We start from the raw sequence: 24,704 nt of genomic DNA, 5'->3' as shown, positions 1-24,704 counted from the left end.
CATTTAGAAGCTCCTTTGAACTCTGAAATTCTGCTTAATGCAGGAAATGTATTTCTAAAGTTCCCTTGCACTGCCTATATTCCTTTACAAGCTTTTCTTTCATTCTCTGCTCTGTCCCTCCCTTCTTTCTCTGACCAGTCTCATTGGTCTTTACCAGGTGCTCAGGCACCTCATCCTTCCTTTTCTCCTTCTCATGCTCCAAATCCTTGTTCTTGTTGTTGTCCAGCTATTCAGAGCATTTCTGTCTTGCTGATGCCTGACTACTTTAGTCCCTCAGGTAGTCCTAGTTTTCAGTGTGGCTTCTGCTCTTTTCCACTTATATAGGATCAGCCTCTTCCACTGTCATCAGGAGGATGGCTGACCTTTGCTTCTAGTTACTTCCCAGAAACTGTTTGATCTCTGATAGGAAGTGCATGAAAAGCTGGAGAAACAGGTGAAAAGAGCAGCAGAAGGCCAGCGAGGGAGCTGCAGACAAGCGTTTTGGACCAGTGAGAGTCTCAAATGCAGCCATGCAGAGTTGGGATGGGCAACCTGAGATGGACTCTTACCCCTCACTCCCCCATGTTTTGATGACATATTCTCATATCAGGGGTCCCTACATTACAGCTGGCATAGGCATGCCATCGTCCTGCCGGAGCAAGATTTTGCAAGAGGGAGGGATATATGGGAAGAGGCAGAGCCATGATACCCATGCTCAGAAACTAGCCATATGTGGGACACTCTGGAGAGCTGTCTCCTCTGCCCTAGGGACCACTCATTCCCTAAATAAGAGCATAACAGACTCATGAAACCCTGACACAGTCTCCTCTGTGAAGCTCCTCAGACAGTCCATCTCTACATAATATTTCACTTATAAGGGGGAGTTAAATGTGCATCTTACTTTCCTTTCCTCCACTAGCAGAAGTAGCTTGCCTCAGATGGGCACTTCAGTGCTTGCCAGATTTGTCACAGATAATGCAATAAAATTCTACTGCAGTTGATTACATGCAATATTGTATACACATGACTGTTTTCCAGGAAACAAAGCAAGTCTACATAACTAATCTCGAAGCAACATACCCTATAGGAAAGAACAGAAGGCTTCCAACATATTAGTATCATGAATAATTATGCTTATGCCATATATGTCTGTCATATGTAAGCCATTATTATTATATATATGCTATACTATATATTTATTTTACCATATAAATTCCTTATTTATATCTTATTCCACTATTCATGAAAACTCTCATCTACTCCAGAAAAAATTACCTTTAGCTGACTGCAGAAATATAGCAAAACTATCATTCATCTAACAGGGAAAGGAAGTCTCATACTTGCTCGCTTGTTCTCTCTCCCGTGCCTTCTGTCTTGTATAAAAACATATATGTGTGTGTACATATATATATAAGCACACATATTTGCACACTGCGTTCCCTTTCAGTATTTAGATGTAATTCATATCAGTTTTCATTCCAACAAGAAATGTGAGCTAATTCTCACTAATATTATAAAATATCAGCTCTCACAGCAATTTCCAGTACTCATCAGTCATTCCTGCTCTGTTAAATATAACATTCATATAACAGTACAGCCATAGTCTTATTCATATAAGCTTGTCATTTGACATTCTCTAGTTTCTTGTGTCATGCTAGCCTCATAAAACAGTAAAATATTTCTTGGAGTAGGCAGTTACATATGCTAGGAAGGAACCAAGAGGACAATAACTTAGCATTTCACTTTCATTCTTTCAGTCAAAAAGCCAATACTTTAAGTTCTTCCCAGGTCTGAATTCTGCTGTCAGTCACACCAGTTCATCTCTGTGTGTGATAAATTCAATTGGGATCAAAAATTGTTATAGGAAATACAGATTTGAAGAGTACCAGGACTATCAGAAAGAAATATTTGCCTTCAAAATCTATGTCAATCCTTCAGAAGGAAGATGGCAGCTTCTACAATGGCATGAAGTTTCATAAATTAGATATAATAAATTCCTGATATTCTGAGGTGACCTGGAATTTCATTCTCATAATCTTCCTTGGAGCTGTCTATGCCCAGAACTTTGTATAAATAATGAAGACTTGATCCAAAGCTCACTGAAACCAAGGGGTATCTTTCCATTAACTTAAGTTGATTTGGATCAGACCCATGGATTAAGACTGGAGTGATTTAGTACATTTTTAAAAACTGGAAACAGATTACACAGACTGACAACCTGATATAGAATCAGATTTTATTTTGAAGAGCTGAAAGTAATTTAATTGCATCTGCACGCCTCTGCCAATTTTTATAGTTTTATTACACTATTTTTGCCATTGTCCCTGCCATTGGGTGTAAGACCCGCACTGGCAGAGAAAAATGACTAATAAATTGAGGTCCCCATGGAAAGACTAAAACTGATTATCTGACAAACATTTAGCTAATGACAAACAGTTATCCAATGCACAATGTTCCTGATACATAGTTTTCTGAAATCAGTGGCAAAATTCTCATTACTTTCGCTGGTGTGAAGATCTTGCTAAAAGAAATTAAGCAGAAAGCGAGAGAAAATTTTTCAATATTTCTGATAATTTCATGTAGTTTGATCTTAGTCATTACTTCTACTAGCAGTAGATAAGAAACTGTGACATCCAACAAGCAAACAAACAAAAAAGAGATTACTTAAACTCAACAGCCGTTTTCTGCCTTCACTAAGTCTCTGAGAATTTTGCCATTGATTCCAATGGGAGCACTGGCAATCATAATATTTCTGTAAGAACTGACACATTCATATTAGCATAATCACGACTTTCTTGTTTCAGAGAACATCTTACTGGAAAATAGAAGCACAACTGCTGTATCTTCTTCACATTTCTGTTGTAAAGTTTTAAGAAGACCCTTTCCCCAAATCATCAGTTTGACATTACTTTGAGAAAAAGAACAAACTGCTAATGCACAGGTACTAGCTTTTACTGAGTTTTGAGATGTCACTGCAAATGCCATTAACAACAAAAGTGACAAAGCTTCACTGCAACTGTGGCATATATAATTTACATTTTAGTTTAAATAATTGTCTTGTCACCTTAAGGTTTGTATTGTCATCATAATAATGGAAAAGGAAATGCTGGCTAAGTTGTACTATTTTTTATTTAAATTTGAAAGCAACAGAAACCCCTGACTGCACATATTAGAAAAACAGAATGGTTGCAAACTATGAATAATATATCACTTCAGTAAAATGGTCAGATTATAATCTCTTCATAGTGAATCACTTTTGATGAGTTCTGCTTTTTAATCAATCACTGAAGGTTAGGGCTGACAACATGATTGATCAGGCCAGTCAAGAAAAGCTTCAAACCATATCCCAGCATATCAGACTTAATATATGTGCACAAACATTCAGTCCCTTATAATACATCAAAACAAAACAAAACAAAAAAAAAAGGCAGCAAAAAAGTGCTCATTCAACTGCCAAAAATAATTTGGATATAGGACAAAAACCTGCTCTTATCAGGGCCTAGCTTCCAGATTTTGCACATTCAGCTTCTAGGTTCAGCTGATTCCCCTGTAAGCACAGGCCTTGCGGTCCTCTGCCCTTCTCCATTGATCTGTGACCAGGTATAATCCTTGCTTTATTCTGCATCTGATCCAGCCATGTGTGATCAGCATTAGACCTTCAAGATAGTATTGTATGATAGTATGCCAGTATTTTGATCTGAGAAGTCCACTTTTTAAAAACAGATTGTGCTATACGAACAAGAAAAGACCAACATATACACATTACAGAAGTACACCAGCCTGAAAAGCCAGCTTACTAACAATACTGAATTTCTTTATGAAGCAGCCTATCCTGTTGCTTAGACCCTAACAGTTTCCTTGGAAAATCAGTATTACTTCAGCTGGGAAGCGTTAACAGTACGTGATTGGGGATGGGGGCGTTGACATTTTTGGGCTCCCAAATCTCAGTCTGCCTCAGCCTGCTGTTTCCTGTCGGAGACCACGCTGTGCAAACAGAGAACTCCATACTTCTTTTTTTTCTCTCTACTGAGGCCTGGAGAATATTGTCTAAGGTAACAGCCTTATATGGTACTTCTAAAACCACTGTGATTCGGAGCCAGTTTTAGACATCAAAATGCCATTCTCCTGGTCAGATGAAACTCTTTAGACTTTTCTGCTTTGTCCTCTATGTTTCTTCAGACTTCTGTGAGTCCCCAGCAACTGAAATTTATTCTAACCACTGAGACATTCTCATTTTTCTCTTGAATGGTGGCAAAACGCTGGCAAGCGACAACCTTTACAGGTCCTCAGTGCTGTTCTGCTTTTTAACACTGATAACTGTAGATCCCATTCTGATTCTGCTGTTCTCTTTGGTATGTGTTTTACTACTTTTATCAGTAGCTTTTTTAATGCATTTCCTAACAACTGGTTGGACTGATGATGTTGAGATTGGTTGTATTTCTAAACCTGAATGGCATAGCTTCACACTACCTTAACACTGGTTTGTTGTCAGTGTTACTCTGTCATGTATATTATATATCTGCTAGAAGAGATTCTACATACACAATAGCTTGGCTTGAGGCATCATTTAACAAAACTGTTTCAAAGAAGTGATTTTAACAGCCTAACTTAAGTAAACAGTATTTCCTACCTGTTTAAAAACAATTTGTCCTGCCTGTTCCCAAGAACCAACTTTGAATATGCTATTAAAATGTTTTTTTAAATTCATATTATTTACATTATTTGCATGTGAGCAAACTTCAATAGCTTCTTCAAAGACAGAGTTCGTTTGAAGCCAGTGCAAAATGTCTCTGGTTCTTAGGTGCTTCAGTCTCTAAATTACTCCTATTTCCCTGTAACATTGAAGGAATCATCACCTAAATGCCTCCCATTACATTTTAGCATACTCCTTAAAGCTTCTCTTCTGCATCGGATTAAGAAGCCTCCAAAAACTAGAGATATGCTACTCTGCTAGTGCGACAGTTTAAACTGTTTTTCTTGTAGGTATCATTCCAGAACATGAGACTTCACTTTCCACATGAGAACAGAAAATGTTTTATTTTAATCAGATTGGTTTATACAGAATTGTAGCTCTGGAATTTGCTTCGCTATACGGTTTTTCCCTAACAGTCTAGGAAATGCATGTGCAACCACCAAATCTCTCTCAAGATTACATTCAATCTGAAAATCAGGCGTTTGTAATTGAAAACATCGTCTCTATATTTGGTTGGATAAGACGATACAGGGTCTGTTTTGAGAATGGTGATAAGTGATTTATAGCCCCTAGCAGCTAGTAGCATGGCCATTTGTAAATAAATACTTAAGTGTCTTTGTTATACCTTCTTTCTCTACTTGAGCACAGCAATACTGGCTTTTGCTAGCATGTCTGATAAATTAAGCAACGGTGTCCAACTTTGATTGCTCTTGTCAGGGTCCTGAGTGCAAGGGCAAGCTCTGCAAACTTTTTCCTCCCAGGGCTTCAGCTGCTTGTCCTGAAATTCGGCTCTGATTCAGCACAGCGGTGCATCCTTGGCTCAGACTGCTGGGAAAACAGCTCAGTTGTGAGAAAAGGATGTGAGGAGCCTCAGCCGGCGTGTTTCAGCTCGGACCTGTGGCCAGTCCTGGCCCACATGCTGCTGCAGGGCCACCTGCACCCAGCCTGGCGCCTTGCTGGCTCTGACCTCACCTTGTCGAGTTGACTTCATGGCTTGACCTCATCACTGCAGACTTGCTGGGTGACAATTGCACTCTTGGCCAACCCTGGTTGCTGTCACCCATCCTGCTCTGCTCTTCCTGGGGTGCTGCGGAGCTGCACCCCTTGCCAGCAAGCTCCCTGCCCTGCCTGCCCTTAATGATATATGTCAGAATTAGGGCCTTGTTAATCAATCTTTCTGTTTCTTAAACTTTTTATTGTCTTGCATCCTACAACCAAGAGATATCTTTGCCTAGTGGCATGCTCAGACGAGGTGACAAAATTAGGCATGATTTTACCTACTTAGCTTACAACTTCATTATAATTCTTGTGGTAAGCATACTGAGAACGGCCTCAGTATTTGCCCGTTTGAAATATACTTCTTGCTTGTTCCACCTGAATAGATGCCTTCCACTGGACAGAATTCAAAATAATACTTGTCCATCTGTAATCTGGCAGCTCTTGCTCTTTCCCAAGCTGCCCAGAACTTCTGATTATAAGCTTTCTTATTTTTCCCCGAAATCAGAATATCACCTCTGTAAGTGTTTTAGTGCTTGTACCGTCAAATTCGGATGTCTTTTTTTTCTATGAAACTTCTCAGTGGTCACATATGATACAATGGTAGCTTGTTGGAACAATTTTCTATCAAAAGGAGCATTAAATGAGCACAGACATGTATTCTGTTTTCCTAAGGGTCCTTGTCAGAACTCTGTTGACACATCCAAAATAGAAAAATGCTTATTGTTGGTCTTTTTCTTCTGTAGGACTTCACCCTCTGTAGATAGTGAGAAAACACCAACATTCTTTTTAATTCCTTTCTGTCTATCCACAAATGAAGGATACTTTCTTCTTCCACTACTGTAATCAATGATATCTCTGAAGTTATTCAAATTCCAGTGCAATAAGCTTATCCAGTTCCTCTTTTGGGCTTTGTTTTACAATGAAGGGCCCTGAATTTTGGAACAGCCCTTCCGGGTAGCTCTTTACTGCACTGGTAGGTTGGCATTCCCAGATTCAGTCAGCAGCTCTCTTCTTCATTTTCGATGCTTATTCTGTACTGATGGAAATCCATTTCGACGTGAAGTGCAGATCCCCCAGTACTTTTGAACTCCAGATTCACAGCTACCTTACTCAGCAGGAATTGAATTGGAACAATTAAATGAATCACACACTTCATAACCAGTCACTGTCAAAAATAAGGCTGCAGGGTTGCATACAGAGTGCAGTAATGTTTAAGCTGCCTTCTGTGGTCTACTGCACTTCAGAAAGTTTCAGTTCTGCCTGCAATTTCAGCATTTTACTTCTTGCATATAGGATAGTTGGTGATGACTCAGCATTTAAAGTGCGTGCAAGGAATTTTCCCTTCTCTGTCCCATTCCAAATTGCTGAGCTTAGCAGTAGTGTTACACCCAGACTGTCAGGTTCAAGCTCAGGCTTACAGCTCTCAAATGCAGACTCCTTGACTGATCTCTTTGCTTATATGTTGAGCTCAGACTTGGCTTGAATCTGCAATTGCAAAGCGTGGAGGGGACTTGCTTCTGCAGAAGTTTAGATTGGATGAGCTAAAGCCAAATGAAATTGCACAGTCTAATTAAGAAACTAAAGATGCAAAGATCCAACCCAAACTCTGTCTGAGAAACTCAGGCCTTTTAGGCATAGTTCCCAGTAATGAATTGTGCAGCCCAAAGCAGAGGAACATGTGGAGATAAAGACGGCTGTTGAGTTCTTACTGTTCTTAGCTGGGGAGTAGCCTGTTCTCATAGGTGCAAGCTGCCATAAATTAGAATGATGTCACTGATTTATTACAATGAATATGCCAGCAGTTCAAGGTTAGATACGTACAAAAGAAGTCAGCTATAAAATATGGACTCTAGAATCCAGTGCAATAGAATCAGGCCCATAAACATTCTCTCTGTAGCTCCTACTTCATAGAAGGTTTCTCTAAATTTTATCCACTAATTCCTTCCTTAATATCTGGAAACTTTTTCACCTTTCACAGTATGGCAATAGCAAAACTGTATACATATAAAATATATATGAAAACCACACTATGAATGTTCAAGTGCATAAATTGAAGCTACACGTCTAAGCTGAATCCTAGATTTCCTCACTGGTGGCTTTTCCTCCGTATGTTAGGAAACACTGATTTATATGCCTTTGTATTGCCCTGTCTCTCTGTCCAGATAATTGTGTAACAAGGAAGCAGGAGGATTCCTCAAGACATGATGCAGCCCACTCCTCTGCCTAAAGGTAGGATCAGCTTAATTTCTCTCATTCTTCACAGCTGTTTGTCAAACCTGCTCTTAAAGACTGTTAACAATGCTGACTGAACAAACTTCCTTAACCAGTCATTTATAATGCTCTCCTTGTTGTTTGAAATTTTCTTCCTTTAATACCTAAACTGAATCTTCCTGTTGCAATGCAAGACCATGACTTATCCTATAGAAATGGACATCAGAACACTGCTTTCTAAGAGGTTTTATTATACTAAGTCTGGCAACAGGCTTATCTTCTACATCACATTAAATAATTGCCGGTCTTTCATCATGTTTTCCAGAACTGTCTCATTGCTCTCCTTTCCAGATGTTCTTCAGTTGGTCCATACTTTTTGAAATGAAACATAGCTAAATCCAGGTATAGAAGTTCATAAAGAACCAAAAGATCTTTAACCCTCTATTAACAGTGACAGTGTGGGCATTCTTTTGCTACATGTTGTGGTTATGGTCATATAGCTGCACAGTTTGTATTTTTACATCAAGACTAAAGTCTGGATGAATCCTACAGGTAAACAAATATGGGATTTCTAGCAGGACTTTGAGTCATGTAGAACTTCAGAGTTAGATCTGATAAGAACATTACAACGACATTATCTGGCAAACTAAGTATGAACTGAAATTAAGACTATAAGGCAACTGCATTAACGTATTTAGTTGTGCTGATAGTAAGATTTTTACGTGTTTATGTGTTTTCTCACCTACTAACTTTCCTCACCTGTGTACTTACACAGTGTAGTGCAATAATCATTCATGAGTTCAACCATTTCACATCTATAACTACTTACTCTAGCAGAATGGAAACCTCACCTATTTAATTGAAAACTTCTATAAATATTGCATTTATCCAAAAGTAAAAAGTATGAGATTAAAGTATATTCTGAAAATAATCTGTATCTGTATTCTTTGTGAGCCAGCTATTCAACTCCTCTCCTAAATTTTCACCATAGAAAAATGCTGAAGCAAATGAACAGTTTAGTTTTTCTTTTCTGGAAACCCTTCCTCCTGTAACAGTCAGATGTATTCAGTACAGTCTGCTCCGGGATTACACAAAAAAACATCTCCTTAAAGGTTGCAGAGATGGATGGATATATAAGTTCTAGTTTGTAAAACCTTTCTTGTCGAACAGAAGACAGCTAGTAAAAATACACTGTGGAGTTGCCTTTAGTGGAGTGAATGAAAGTAGGTGGGAGGCACAAAGCTGTTCCAATTGCAAAGGAGGAGAAATGGTAGTGTAGCCAGCAAAAACTAATCCAAACAATAACTGATAAACTGTGGATAAAAGAGGAACTCAAATAGAATCCAAGAAAAGAATCATTAAATTCATTGGAGCCCTCTCCTTCTGTTTGTTAAAAAGACACGGCTTGCTGACTGCTGTGGGAGAAAAACAAGAACAAACTGCTTCTTTTTGTCAGTGGCTCTAAAACAAAGGAACCAAAGGCCTCATTCAAAGGAATGTGAATTTACCTTGGCTCCATTTTTGCAGTTCACAAATGAGAAATAAGGATGACCTTAGGGAGCCAGCAATGTTCCCTAAGTAGTCTCTCTGTTAGATATTTGAAATATATTGAAAAGTAAAGTGATAAGCTTACCTCTCAGGTAACTAGACATGCTGATTCTTTTAAAATATGAGTAAAATTAAAGATGAGTTCCAGCAAATTACTTATGGCACAAAAACCACATTAATGCTGCCCACATCATTATTTATAGAGAAAGAGGTTATTTTGGCTGAGGTGAAAAATTACCCTTCAACAGCAGAAGGAAAAAATAGTTTACAAGTTCAAGCCTTAAAGTTATTAAGCAAGATCTGTCTGTACTAAGAAATGCACACAATATTAGAAAAGTCAATTTCTTAAATTAAGTGGCAAATCAGCAAGTGGATGAAGGACTGACCTTGGATCGGGGTGGTGCTCGGATGTACCATTTACAGTCTACTGCTTCAGTTTCAGAAGCTTTTCCTTCTTTGACAATTTGCACAGATTCCACAATTCCTTCAGGTCCTCCCATCTCAAACTCACAAACTGAATAACAAAATACCAGAAAAATGAAACCTGAACAGCAAACAAAACTATTTTCTACAGCAGAGCGCAAAGGCCTCCAAATTTTATGAAAAACCACCATACCAACCTGGCAAGGGTTTCAAAACGCCAAGGTCCTTAAAATCTGGATCTTAAAAATTGAGAAAGAGAAAATCAGTTTTGTTCAATATCCTGGTTATAACATCAGTTTGCTACAATTTGACAATGCACTTCAATGATAATAATTACACATGTATGTGGGGGGAATGTGCCTTGCTTTTAAGACATGTTTAAATAAACTATGGCAATACACATTAATGCAGAAAGTATTGATGCTGTCATACAAAGCTCTTTTTATTTTCCATTATGAAAACCTCCTTTGGTCACAATTTCCTGTGTCTCATTCTCTCTTTCAGAAGAGTTCAAAAATATTCCTGCATACACCAGCAGGCAAGAAGGTTACACAGCTACCCACTTGATATTTTAATACATCAGTTTAATGAAGGAGGATATATTTACAGATCCATTCAGGATCACTTTGCCTATTTTACATTTCCCAGTATGATTATAACACTGAACTCAACTAGAGAAATCTAGACTTCATTCTGTGCTTATGAATACTCTGCCATCCCCCATTGACTGTGAGGAGCCACTTTCTTTGTCAGAATACCCATTTATTCTTCCAAGAATAAATACCATAAGGATTTACCATAGAATTTATTGGGTTAACAAAGTTACTAAGTGCAATACATATTTTTGACCAGACAAACATGATTATTTTTACTGTCTAAGATGCTTTGTGTTATGCTTTTATAGCCAAGTTCATCACTTACATAAAATGAGTTTGGTCTTAGATCTATGCCCCAATAGACAAGTATCCATAGACCAATCAGCATTTAACAAAATTTGGCCCAGGTTGAAGATGCTGCCTAAAAACCAAAATGTGAAAAAGACTAAATTATTTGAAGAGAAGATGATCTCTTCAAAATAAAGTAGTCTTGTTTTGGAGTTTTTGTCTCTTGTACTGCCATTCTTCCTAGCATGTATACTCTGTACTTTCTTTCACCTTCAGGATAAAGAAAACAAGAAATAAAATTGCTGGCCTCTACATTTTTTGTGGAAATTTGATAGGATCTGGTCTTCTAAAATCGGTGAAAAACATTTATAAACAAACACTGCATTAAGCTTCTCCTGGGTTACTTTCTGCTCAAGCCTCAAAAGGATTTCACAAGAAGAAAACCAGAGTAGAGTGTGAGCCATGCAGTCTACTCATGGAACTGATTTCATTGCTCCAGGTTTGGGTCAGTGTATCAAAAGCTATAAATAAAACAATGAACAGAAATTTGGGAATTAAGAAATATATGAAATGGAGAAAAAAAATTCTGCTGTTCCCCTCTTGCCTCAGTCTATTCCATACAGTGAGAATCATAACCAAATGATATCATGAGAAACAGAAAGTTTAATGCTGTATGAGGAAGATCAGCCTTTTTAACCTGACCAGTGAGAATACACTGACTTCAAAACTGGAAGTGTAAAAACATCCTTTTAAACTGTCTCTCTCTATAGCCGGGCAGCCTTTGCTCTTCCCAGCTATCTTTTATGGTTGCACAATATAAATCTTAAGTAAATACTCCTGAACCTAAGGGACTGAAAATATAACTGAGCAGGCAATTAGCATTAATTGTTAAGCAGTTTAATAGATTGGAAGATAGATATAATAACCAACAACATGTAATGTAATTAAATATTTCAGTTAATGTACTCAGATGTTCATACCTACTGCTGAAAGCAAGACACTTAAAGGAAATCTACTTTAACTACTAGTTCAAATTAATGTCCAAACCATATATAATGTAGCCCCTGCATGTCTTCTGATTGCTGGCCTAGAGTTTGCGTAGGATGGCTCTGATCTACTGAAAGTACCACATCAGCAGAGTAGAGAGAGAGAAGGAAGGAGGACAAGACCCTGATAGGATTTCTCCTATACGAAGAAGTTTTCACATAAAGGAGTGTTGGTAGAGAGACTCCACATGCCTTGCTGCTTCAGCTGACATTACCATTCAAGAAGTATAGGATGGTGGGGGAGAGGATTGGAGACAAGCTGTGTGTCAGAAAGGGAAGGTGAATGACTTTCTCCTTTGAAGTTTCTGAGTCTGAGCTACGCTCTAATGAGCGCACATCAGCTCTTCACCAAGGTGTGCAGGCTCCCAGAGGTATGGGCATGGGAGACAGACCTGGCTTACTGTGCAGTGCTCGGGATACAGTCTAGATACAGAGTCCCTGAGCACTTGTGGTTGTCCCCCCACGCTCCCTGTGTGGCTGGGATGCTTTGTGGTAGGAGTGGCAACAAGGTCCCCTCTCTGTTTTTGATAAAGTGGGTTTGGAAGTCTAATTCTTTATGATCTACACAAATTTTTTGTTCAAAAAATTAATATTAACATTTTGGCCACTGGAGGCAATGCAAGCCCTTTTCTAAATTAAGTTTGAGACAGTGTTCATATCTAAACATATGTTCTTGTGAAGTGTTTGCATGCTGTAGCTGCTTTCACAGCTGGGGGAAGGGTACTGAGGACAAAGCCTCTGCCCAGGTCCTCAGAGTCTCTGGGCAGCTCCCACACCAGAGGGAAGCAGCGACTGGGAGAGCAGTGGCAGCCTTTCACCATAATAGTATATAGAGTGAAGGAACAGAAAATTCACTGAGCTGAACCTGAGAAAGAGGTCTCAGTTAGTGAGTGCCTGACAGAAGCAGAGTGGGAAGTATTCCACTCTGTAAATAAAGACTGTTATCCTGGTAAGGATATAAAATATGGATATTTTGGTAATAAAAAATACTATCTTTTTTAAAAATGTATTAAACTGGAGGAAAACAACATTGGTCCAACTCTATTTAAAAAAAAAAAAAAGGAACAACTTTGTTTTCTAGATGCAAAACTCATTCTACCTGCTATTTCACTATATACTGTTTATTTGCAAAATGTCTTCCCTCAGAATACTTAATATGGCTGAAGTATAATCCAGGTCACATAATTTGACCTACAAAAAGCTGAAAGTATGTTCTCATTTGTTAACAATACAAGCCTAACAAAACCACATACAAGTGCAGAGCCCAATAAAGCCCTAGAAATACAGTAGACTACCTTGGCCACATAAGTGCTCAGCTTTGAAAAATGATTCTTTTGCAGCTTTTCAGCGTTATGAGAGTAATAGTCAAATAAAATGTATGACACCTGAGGTGCCCATATATTGAGGCAACGCATTTCATTAAACATTAATAATATACCAATATTATTATAACAAAAACAACAATCTGGAAGTAAGGCATTATCAGAGATGCTGAAATTTCAACCATTTTTGAGCATACTTACCGACCAAATGTTTGTTTTTTAAATAATCTACTATAAAATGATTATTCTTTAGCAGCTCTTCTTTATGTAATTCAATCAAACAGTTATTATCAGTCTGTCTGAGTCAGAACCCTTTAAAGATTTATAAACACTGACTGGTTAAATCTTCTAATAGACAGATAGTCCTTTTTTTGCAGCTGATGAAAACCAAGGGAAAATTAGGGAAATCTTTCTGAGGAAAATCAGATTGATCACCACAATGAGAGAGAAAAATAGGAGACTTAGGGGACTGCAACACATGAAGACTTTTTAAAGGAGGGGGTCTCCCTAATGGGAAAGTGAAATGTGGAAAGAGGAAATGGAGAATTTACACGAGAAATCTGAAAATGTGTATAAGTTATGTAAATAGAAGACCTTGCCAGCCAAAGTAAGTTCTGTGGCTCTTTGCTGAAGCTTTGAATGTCTGGAAAAAATGAAGGTATCTCAAAATTTCCTTTAGTGACATATTACAACCCATTTCACAAATAATATATTCCTGAAATATTAAGTTAACATTTTCTGTAAAGTCTCTGTAAAGCACAGAATTGCATTTGAAGCTTCTTATGAAACAGAAAAATTTGTGCCAGGTTATTTAATTATTGGAAAACAAGCAGAATGAAGAACTTCTGAGTGGTCCAAGGAGAAAATGGTGATAATCTGTAGATTTCCTTAACCAGTAAAAGATAACCAAACACTGGAACTGCCTGATAGTGAAACTGCTATTCAAAAAATAAATCTAAGGTAATTGCAGAGGTTAGACAAATCTCTAACAGGATGCAGACCTGGTTTGATGGATTTTGCTGTGAGACATGGAAATATACATGTCCAAAAAGGAAAAATCTGTAGTATTTAGGACTAGTTTCAAATGAATCCACTAGGTCTTCATGAAGGCTTCTGAAGGTGTTTTGGATGCAGACTGTGAGATCTGTTCTACACCCAACTCATGGAAACCACGTTGCTTTCTTTATTTTTACAGTTCAAGTAAGTCTGTTTTTTCTAAGCTGCTGGCAGGTGTGAAATTTAAATGCAGGGAAAGTTATAAAACAAGAGGATAATTGTCATGAGTTAGGAGGCCTGATTGCTCAAACAGCTTATGAAATAAAGTAGGAAAATTATAAATTACAAAGGGATTGTAGATTGACTGGATTAACTCTTCCAAAAGTGTATAAATAATTTTGTTTTCCATAAAGTGCAGCCTCTTATGTGGCTGCCCATCTGTGGCATATCCACCCAGAGACATACTTACCCGCCTTTGCATGCATTTATGTACGCAGTTTCTCACTCTACTCCACTGACGCTCACTCCAGACTGGCCAGCTACCCCTGCCTAACATTTTATTCCATTTTCCTAAAAATAATACCTGGTTCACTTTTTCTCTTTAATAACAGCAAAAACCAAAGGTAAACTCTCCGTGAATGTTGATTGTCCTTATCGCTCTCAGACTTCAGTAAACACCAAACAAACATACAACGGTCAAGCTTGCATTACAAGTCAACAAATAATTAGGTTTCATTTCAACACAGTTTAGGTGTGATGATATAAGCAGAGAGGTTATGGCAGAAAACACTGTTAATTAGAAATTGTTTCAATTCACACACGGCAAGAAGTCCAAAAAAAGTGCAATTACCACACTTTAAAAACATTCATGCAACAAAAATTCTGTAATGTGCACTAAATTATTTCTAGCCTCTGTTCATCACCAGCATGATTCTGCAGACTTGAAAAAGTAATTGCACAAAACATGCCTAACATATATTCTTCAGTGAGCGTACACGCACAGATATCTTTTCCTCTTGCACTTAATATCAGTCATACAATATACAGGCCATGACGCAGGAGATGTTGGTTATCACAATATTGCATGACAATTTGAAAAGCAAATTCATATCACCATAGCGCACAGACTTCATAAACGTCCTAAACTTAACCTAACATTTTATTCTATTCCAGAACTTGTGTCGCTCCACAAGTGATTCATTTCACCCAATGTTAGAGGTTCAGTCCAAGTTAGCTGCCTATGTTCTCTGTACATTCAACAGTCATAGTAGATGGATGCCTTTGGAAAACAACACATTCCAACTTCAGATATTTGCCAAAAGCAGGATGAACAGCTTTCTGGATCTCTTGCTCCATTGACTGTAGAAGTAGGTATAGATTCATTTGAATAAATACCTACATGTTAGAATTAGGTATGATAAATCCTACTGTACATGTTCTGTGCTAGTAATTTATTTAGAGTATGTGTTGAGTGTTTTTTTCTGCACCTAAAAGTGCAACATGTTTCAGAATATTTGAGAATCAGTGTTGTATTGTCTATCTTCATTCTTATCATTCTTACCAAAAAGGAGGGGGATACATCTAACTCTTTAAATAGTTGGAAAACATGAACTACAAGTAAAAATAGTTATCTGAGAAAAAAATCAGATTTGTAATTGTAAATTACATGTGTGATACAGAATTACTATCTTAGGAAATAAGATCCAGTTCATTTTTCTTAATATATATAGCCAAAAGTAAAGTCAAATTCTTTAAAATTCTGTTACCTCAGTGATGTCAATAACAGCCAGGTAGATAGTGTCTAATAGAAACAGGGCAAAATGCATAAAGTTCAAGCTAACTACTTGCAACAAGATGTTATGCTGGAAAGCTTTAATATGGATCTATTTAAAAAGGCAGATCAAATTTTGAAAAAATCCACAGTTATCAAAATTATTTAATCTGTGCTCAAATACAGAATCTGCAAGGCATTTAAAGTAATCATAAGTCATACAGAAAAAATATAGTATATCCTTTCTTACATATACACAAATTTGTGAGTAAACCTCTCATATTTCATTCATCTGTCTTTAACTTTTCACGCAAAGTTCATATGCAACCTTTCTTACACTGCCAATGTCTAACCTGTTACTTGTACTGATATCAAAAAAACCTTGACACCTGACACCTGGAAGTCAAATCATTTAAGTCAATAGATGTTTCAATATCTTTTTCTAAATATGGAATATTAACCTGGAATTTTTCTTACCATATCTGGCCTACAATCTAGTCAATTACAAATAACTGTTGATATCTGAAGTATGTACAGCCAAAAATATGAGCAACTACTGTGTGGTCGTAAGTCAAGATGAAGGAAATATGTGTGCAGACATGAGACCTGATTTGCAAATAACTTGTGAGACATTTTGCTTTCTGTTGTTCTGTAAAAAAAAATGAAGGAGATATTCAAACAGGTTATACATGGTAAAGGCTCAATGTTTGAAACATAAAGAAGTTTTGGGTTGGTTTGAGGCTCAGGAATACAAAAAAATTAAACAGTTTGTTTCCAGTTTTTTAATGGATGCATACACAAAGCAGTCACAACATGTAGAAACCATATGTTCCTAACGATGAATAAGGAAACTGTTCAATTTTACTCATTGAACAGACAGATAAAGCTATGCCTTTTCATTTTGCTGTCTTTGTACAACTAGAAATAAGCATTCAAGCTTCAACCAATGCATACGTGTACTTCTCTGTCATAGAACTATCAGAGACCTGCTTTTAGATACAAATGTGCATGGAAAGTAAACAGAAATGCAGTATTCAGAGAACCACCACTTATTTTCAAGTTTATGGAGTCAGATGTCTTTTGCAAAGATTTCTAGGAGCCTAAAGCAGTGCTGCATTCTTGAGGCATTTATCATCATTCTGCTCTACAAAAGCAGAGCTTGCACAACTCAGCACAGAATAGCAGGTTGTCTCTTAATAATGATGATATAGTGAAAATATTGGAAGATAATGAGTGAAAGATTTTAAAAGACAAATAAAAATATCCTCAAGCATCACAAAGTAAAATAAAAGTTTCTATAAATAAACATTCTTTTCAGGTGTACAAAAAAGAGAACTTAGCTATTCTGCTGGGGAGAGTGAGGGAAAAGTGCTAATTAAAAAATACTAAGAGAAATGGATATGTAAAAATATATGCAAGTTATTGTCTTGTTAGCTGAAAAGGTAATTTGTTCTGATTAATCTTTTCAACTCCATAGCCATGCTGAAACTTCAATAAATATGTCTTTGTAAAAAAAAAAGCAAAGTATATAGTTTGCTAGACACCCTGAAAAAAAGGTTCTATAATTATTACAGCTGGTAATAGTATGCACTGCATTTACTCTTTGTTTTCTGTGTACTGTCTTTTAAGAACAATAGTGTGAGCAAGGGCAGCTATTCTGGAGGCTACATATTTATAATCTAAAGCAATGCTTCTCAAACTGTTCACTAGCAAGGGCAGGAAAGAATTCAAAGGTGGTAAGTGCAAATGCAAAAGTGACTCTTAGTATTTCACCTTTAAGTTCTATCTGATATTTAGATCACCAAGAAGTCACATGAAGACAAATAAGCCAAAATGGGTTTGTATGCTGGAGAAGTTTGAGAAACATTGGTTTGGAAGATGCAGTTCCATAAGGAGACACACCTTTGTCTTGCTTTTGGTGTTGTGACTCACAATAAAACTACACAGTTGCTATTTGTGTTAGGAAGAAATTTGATAAATGGATCCTGCAAGTATAAAGGGAAGTAAAATCATTGAACACATCATATAACGCTCATAGTCACAGAAAAAAGAAATGAAATCAACATACATTAGTTTACATTTTAGCCAGATTTCTTCTAATATTGTTAAAATAGTACAAACTACCTCTCAGAAGTATGATTTCTAAAAGTAGATTTTTTAGGGTTTTTTATGTCACATTTACTAATCTCAGTTTATATTCACAAAGTTTCCCTATACTGTAATTAGTTTATTATACCACATAAGTGTGCGTATGTATATATATGTAGAGCATATTATAATACTATCCCCTCTTTCTCCCTGACTTACAAACTACACAACTATGATGGCCTCAGTAAGATGGGCTATATTGCAAATATTAGCAATAGCTAGGCATTTATATACCAAAAGTTAGTTCTTGTTTCTTTGATATAATTTTGGGAATGAAAAGGCAATATCATTAGAAAAAGAAAATTCAAATCCTTGTCTTCATGTCTTTACATAATTTCTTAGCTCTATTTGGCATAAATCTTAAATAAATAAATAAATAAATAAAACTGTGCAATAGGTAGACTTTATCCTAACCTGTTACTAAGACTGGTCAAATTGAGTAGGCAAGAAGTGACCTGAATGAATTCCACTGGGAAAAAGCACTTGGATACAGATGTTGCATCTAGATTTCTCTTTTCATGCACACAATGGCATGCTTTGAGATCTTAGCCTGCTTCACTCACTTGTCTATTCTGTCACATATTTAGCATAGGCTATTTCGCCAATGTAAATTTTGTATAGGCAGGAACCACATCAGAAAGTAAGAGGACTCTTGCTAGCCTGGGTCTCATCCTCATATTGGACATTATTTTGGACATATTTGGACATTATTATTTGAGACGTGCACCTAAATCGCAGAAGTGCGAAGTGCTTCTTGGTACTGCATTACAGACGCAGTCAGAGAGGAGAGCAAGAATTGGCAACAGTGTCATTTTCTAAGACTGGTGAGCAAAAAAAAAGAAGTCTGGGAGCCTTCTTGATGATCTGGGTGGAATTATTTGGCCGACAATTTTTGTTATATCAAATATTTATACTAGCAACTGGATGCCCAAATTAGGAACCAGATTCCCCCCTTGTGCAGCATGCTGTGTGTGTGCAAACACAAGACCACCCCCTTTGAGCTCTCCAGCCAAGGAACCTCTGCTAGGACCATGCAGCTGACCTAACCGCTGGGACTGTCTGTCTGTCTGTCTGTCTGTCATCACAGGCAGTATCTCTTACGCATCTTCCCAAGACAATATCCCGGCAGCTTCTTGTGTTTGACTAATGGTCTCTGAACCTGACTAGGAAGAAAGATGTCTAACATAAGAGCACTATGGAGCTTTTCCTGAATGATGCTAAATACTAAGTAGGGCCTAGTTATGCAATTTCAGCATCATACTACTGAGGCTTGGCATTTGTCTCATTGATTTGTTAGAGATGCTCCTAGCCCAGCCTAAGGAAATAATACTTCTGGTTCACTGCAGAAGTAGTGGGGAAAATAATTCAGAGTGTTTAGCCACAACTGCTTGCTAGGCATTACTTCTCCAGATTGAATCAATTTATATATGGTTTCTGCTTGCTACAGTTGTGTGATAACTCTGCATATCCTTTCAGAGGGCTGTTCATGCTGTATCAATCCATAGGGTGTATTTCCCAGGACAGAGGTAAGTTATTGGGAATAACTTGGCAATATAAAGTAACCTTTGTTACTTTAAGATAGGGGAAAGGCTTTCTCGTAGTTTTACCTCAGAAGCCTGGATTTAGCTTTTATTTAAAAAATAATTTCCAGAACCTACAACAAAACAAACAATACATTCACCACAATGTTACTATTTTTTTTAAAGATACATTTTTATCAACTATTATATTCAACAGAGTATATTTGCCATTACTTGTGCTACTTCAGATAGTACTGAATAAACCTGTAGCTGACCCCACATTAAGACGCATTGCCAACAGAAACATCGGCTTAAGATTTACACCTACTCACACTCCCTTGCTGCAGCCTGCCACGCCAGCTATGGCAGGTAGGCTATGACATCCTTGTGAAGACAACTGTCTCACATGAAACGTTAAAATATTTCATCTAGTTCACTTCCTTGAAGTGACCATCTCTGGCTTTCAACAGGAGACTTCATGTTCTGTCTCCAAATATTTTCTCTTATTTTCTAGCAAAGCACTAGGTGGACACTGGCTTAAAGTGAATAACTTTATCAGATAACACTGAAAGGGATCCAAGCTGTGTCTGAAAAAACAACTGACTGCTTAATCATCTGGCCCTATAAGATACCAGAAAGAGATAAAGCAGACATAATACTCCTGAAAATAGGATCCTTATACGAGAAAGTGGAATAGCTATAAAAAACAGTCATTCATTAGTTTACTGTGCAACTGGAAATTTTTTTTAAGTTATTGGATGAATTTTACTGTAGAGCTCTCTTATAACAAAGTAATTTTATGCTCCCAAAGTCAATGTCACAGGATGTAGAAATTTATTTGATATCTGGAATAGAAATCTGTAGATGTTTAGCACCAAGCGAGAATTCAGGACTTTCACCTCACTCCACTGGAACATGACTGTTCTGTTTCTAAAGCAAAAAGTCAAAGCAAGAAGGCATTCATTGTGTTTAGTAAACCAAATCTTCAACTCTAATTGCTATTATGTGTCCCTACCACAGATAATGCAATAGACCTTAAATCAACACTTTCAGTGACCAAGAAGAGGAACTCTAAAAGCCAGTGTAGCCCAATGAATTGCTGAGGCAGGCATGTTAATGCTAAGAAGAAACATCTGTAGGAAAAATAAATCTTCTGTCCTGTCCTTTTAGCACACGTAAAAGTAAAGCTTTCAGAGAAAACAGTTTTGCTACTCTTTCTGCCACCTTTTGAAGGATTTTTTTTCCTGAAAATGTTGTTTCAGGGAGTACACATCCTCTGACCCCAGCAGGTTTCCCAAATCTACAAAGCTCTCTCTACAGGATAAGAACATTGGCTTTCATCCACTTTATCTGCAGAGATATTGTGGACCTGCCTTGGAGACAGATATTCTTACTCGCACTTTATTTTGCTTCTCCATCTTTTCAGCAGCACAGGGTAGCAGTTTTCTCTAGCGAGAGAGTTTCAGTATAGTCCAGTTCTCAGAAAGAAGGTATCCCTTTTTAACACTATAAGTGATAAACTATGAACTCTTACTTAAATTATCGCATTACTTATTAATTTTACATTTAATTATACGTTCAGATATTTAAAGGCTACAAATATTACTTGGGAAGGGAGCAATAACCCTTCCACGCTTTCCAGTATTATGTGATTCAACTTTTCCTGAGATTTTGGAGGAAAACCTAAGTCTTTACAGCTAGGTCTTTGGCCTTAAAGTTCAGCTGTTGTTGCCTACAACTTCATGGGAGTGACCTCCCCTTTCATTCAAATAGATCATTTTGCTCCAACTTCAAGCAATTAAAAATGCCAGAGAACAGTACAAACCATGCTTAATTGCTAGTACTGTCACAGCATAGACATAGCCTGTTAGAAACAAAACACTAGATCTGCTGACACTTTTATCATTCTGATGACGAAAGCCCTACTGTATGCTTTACAGTGTATTTGACTAAAACAAATATAATTTATACCAACCTTAGCCCAAAATGGTTTTCATTTAAATAAACAAATAAAAATTGTAACTCATCAGTAGCAGTAGGAGATGTTTTGCTGTATGCCCTCATGAAAAAATCAACAGGATGGTGAATTCTAAATAAAGGATCTTCAACCTCTTTAACTGTTTTTTTTTTCATTTGTTTGTTTTTTAACAACAAGAACCTGTAATGGATCCTCACTCCTCTCTGAGTACTCATTTATGCTACACACATACTCGCGTCCACTAACTGATTCTCGAACTGTTTTGTTCTCAGCAAAAATGGACCTGTGAACAACTGGGGATCTCTAATCTAGGGTCTGAATAGATTAAGATTTATGTCTAACAAAAACTCAATTACCTCTGACTTCCCCTCACCCCAGAAACCCTACTCCCAGTTAGCTCTAAAACAATGATTATATTCAGTATATCTTATCTATATTTCAAATTCTATTGTCACAACTTAGGAATTTAGAGTTAAAAATGATAGTTTCCGTGAAATTTAATACATCTGCAGTTTTTCTTCCCTATTCAGAAACTACTACTGTGAGACATCAATGCAATTTCCACTGGATTTACTGGCAGTTTTGGTATTGATTCTAACAGAAGTAAGTTTAGGCCTACAATCTAACTGGAATTTAGCAACCGATTTATTGAGTGCTACACTGGTTCAGCCTCACGCGGAGAATGAAAACTGGTCTTTCATATCACATTCACCATGAAATGACCATTGTGATCCAATGGGTCACTCTTTGGAAAAGTGCTGTTCCTAAGTACTTATGTCTACTTCATACCATATCCAATATTGTCATTAACTGGCTGAACAGAAGCCTGGGAAAAGAATGGCAAACTGGGTACTGATTAGACATTGTCCAGTTCTTCTGTTCATGGGGTGATATTTAGAAGAAATGAGGTATCTGGGCAGTTTTCACTTTCAGCAGCATGTCAAACATGGATGGTGAGTCACAGTACTTGGGATTTTTAAGTATAGGTCAGCAGCTTATCCAACAGGCAGGCAATGATTAAATTTCATTTGACCAGATCAAGTTTTTGGCTGCCAAACAACAGGATTTTTCCTAGCTTGATTTGAAAGAGTCATTTAAAGTTATAGTGCTAAAAAAAAATCTCAACTATAAATAAAACCTTTCATTTAAAAGCATTTGGTAAATCACTGATATATTCATTTTAATATCACTGAAATGCAATATTCTAGCACACAAAAATAATTTTAATGCTAAGAATAATCATTGTGGGGAGAGAACTACAATTACAAAGACTCAAATTAACCAAATCTGATTTTTAAACAATTAAGGCAGTATAGGCTCTATAAAAAAACTATAAAGTTATTTTACTTAATTTCAGTTTGGACTTCATAGTTGGTAGCAGTTAAGAACCGAATGTCTAATCCACATAATGAAATCAGCATTATAGAAGAAAATATTTTTGAGATATTGCTACAGTCTCTTTAAAATTAATTTCCACATATGGGAGAGAAATGAGCTACAGAAAAGGAGGAGAGGAAAAAATCAAGAGCAAACAAGAAATGGTATGATACAATCTTTTATTAACCCACATACTGCAACCAGCAGATTTGATAACATTGTCTCTTGAGCTTCAACTATCAGATAACATCTGGCAAATGATGTTTGTAAGTCCTGTTACACAACATCTTCTGGCTTCTCAGTGTCATCTAGGGGACTGATATGTGACTAGAATAACACATTTTAGACTGCCTGCTTCTGTCATGCTAGTACAGATTTTCAATAATGGATATGCCACAGAGATCAGTTTATTTGACTCCGACTTCTCAAAAAATATTTGGCAATTCTGTTCTCATAATCTTGCTTGTGACTCGAGCAATCTTTCTTAACATGATATTAGATGTAGTCCTTTGACAACAAAGTATTTAAATAACCTTTATATATCTTTAATGTGCAACAATCTCTGAAGCAATATTTTTTAAATATTGGTCAGAAGCATTTATTCACATATATCTACAATTTTGCAATGACTTTCTGTCCTTTCAGATGGTATTGTGGGTTGTTTGGTAGATTTTATTACCCTAAACTTAAAAAAAATTCTTTAATCAAGCATCCATTTTAGTTTGTGTAGCATAGACCAAAACATTTTGTCTCTCTGAAGTTAAATTCTCCTCCACAAATCTATTTGAGGAAACACTAATATGTCAGACACTCATTTACCCAGTGAGATGCAGAGTACACTGTGATCACACAAACAACGTGCATTTTACATAACTGAGTAGAGTCTTCAGAGCAAGAATAATATGAGGGCCTTGGGTCTCTTGATTTAAAAAGGTAGCAAATATTTGTGGTATTTATTATACCATGTATTTTTAATACGAAACTGAAAATGTCTGTCTTGAGAATTGCTCTCTAAGGGCAGATGTAGTTTTGCTGACAGTAATGTTACATGATTTGATTATGAATGACTAGCACATTTTTAATGAAAGGTCCTGAATTAGAATGTACGTCCACGCCATTGTGCAGAGCTCTTAAATCAGCTGGGAAATACCATGGCAGATTCAAGTACAAGGGCAAATCCAGCCTGTCTGATCATGCATCTGACTTCATTGATGTGAACAGAGTTGCACCCTTAAACCAGAGAAGAATTTGCTCTGTGTAGCTGAAATCTACTCTTTTCTGTATTGTATAAAGTTGGAGATATTGCTTTTATGCATCAGATTGTAGTTATTAAATAAACACTAGAATTCAGTGAAACTATTTTGGTTAAAAAAAAAAAAGGACTTTAAACTTTAGGAAGACAAGAGGGGTTAAGGAAGCCTGTAGTCCTCATGCAGTAATCACAAAAGCCAGTTTTAAAGTAGTTTTAAGTATCTTCTTATTTGCTTAAATTTAAAATATGACTTTTTTAATTATAGCATACAATTTCTAGCAAATAATTAAGGGTTGTTTTGTTTTTTAATCAAAGGAACAGAAAGGAAATCAGCCAGCCAATACAAATATAAAAAAGGTAATTGAATGATAATGAGGGGCAGGTTCACAAGGACACTAAACTTCTTAAATCATATTTTTCCTAAATCCCATTCTTCTGCTTAAATTCTTATTTACTTCAATCAGTGTCTCACCACCTAAATGTCATTATGCTTGGTCCTAAATGAATTGAGAAAATAAATGAAATGAGAACATAGGTATTTTCAGTTGTCTGCAGAT

The 24,704-nt window shown here is 36.8% G+C and overlaps 1 protein-coding gene across 1 annotated transcript in view; it reads right to left on the bottom strand.

Moving 5' to 3' along the window:
* The window catches only part of NETO1 (neuropilin and tolloid like 1), a 65,671-nt gene that overhangs the window by 15,904 nt on the left and 25,063 nt on the right, over window positions 1-24,704 (bottom strand). Inside the window, exons 5-6 of the mRNA XM_026084206.1 lie at window positions 10,051-10,092; window positions 9,817-9,944 (exon numbers count right to left, since the gene is read on the bottom strand). Coding sequence (XP_025939991.1) covers window positions 9,817-9,944; window positions 10,051-10,092 — 170 coding nt within the window. The remainder of the gene's footprint in view (window positions 1-9,816; window positions 9,945-10,050; window positions 10,093-24,704) is intronic.

Source organism: Apteryx rowi, unplaced genomic scaffold (genome assembly GCF_003343035.1).
Source record: "Apteryx rowi isolate R43461 unplaced genomic scaffold, aptRow1 scaffold_630, whole genome shotgun sequence".
Lineage (NCBI taxonomy): Eukaryota > Metazoa > Chordata > Aves > Apterygiformes > Apterygidae > Apteryx > Apteryx rowi.
This window is presented reverse-complemented; position numbering and strand designations above follow the sequence as displayed.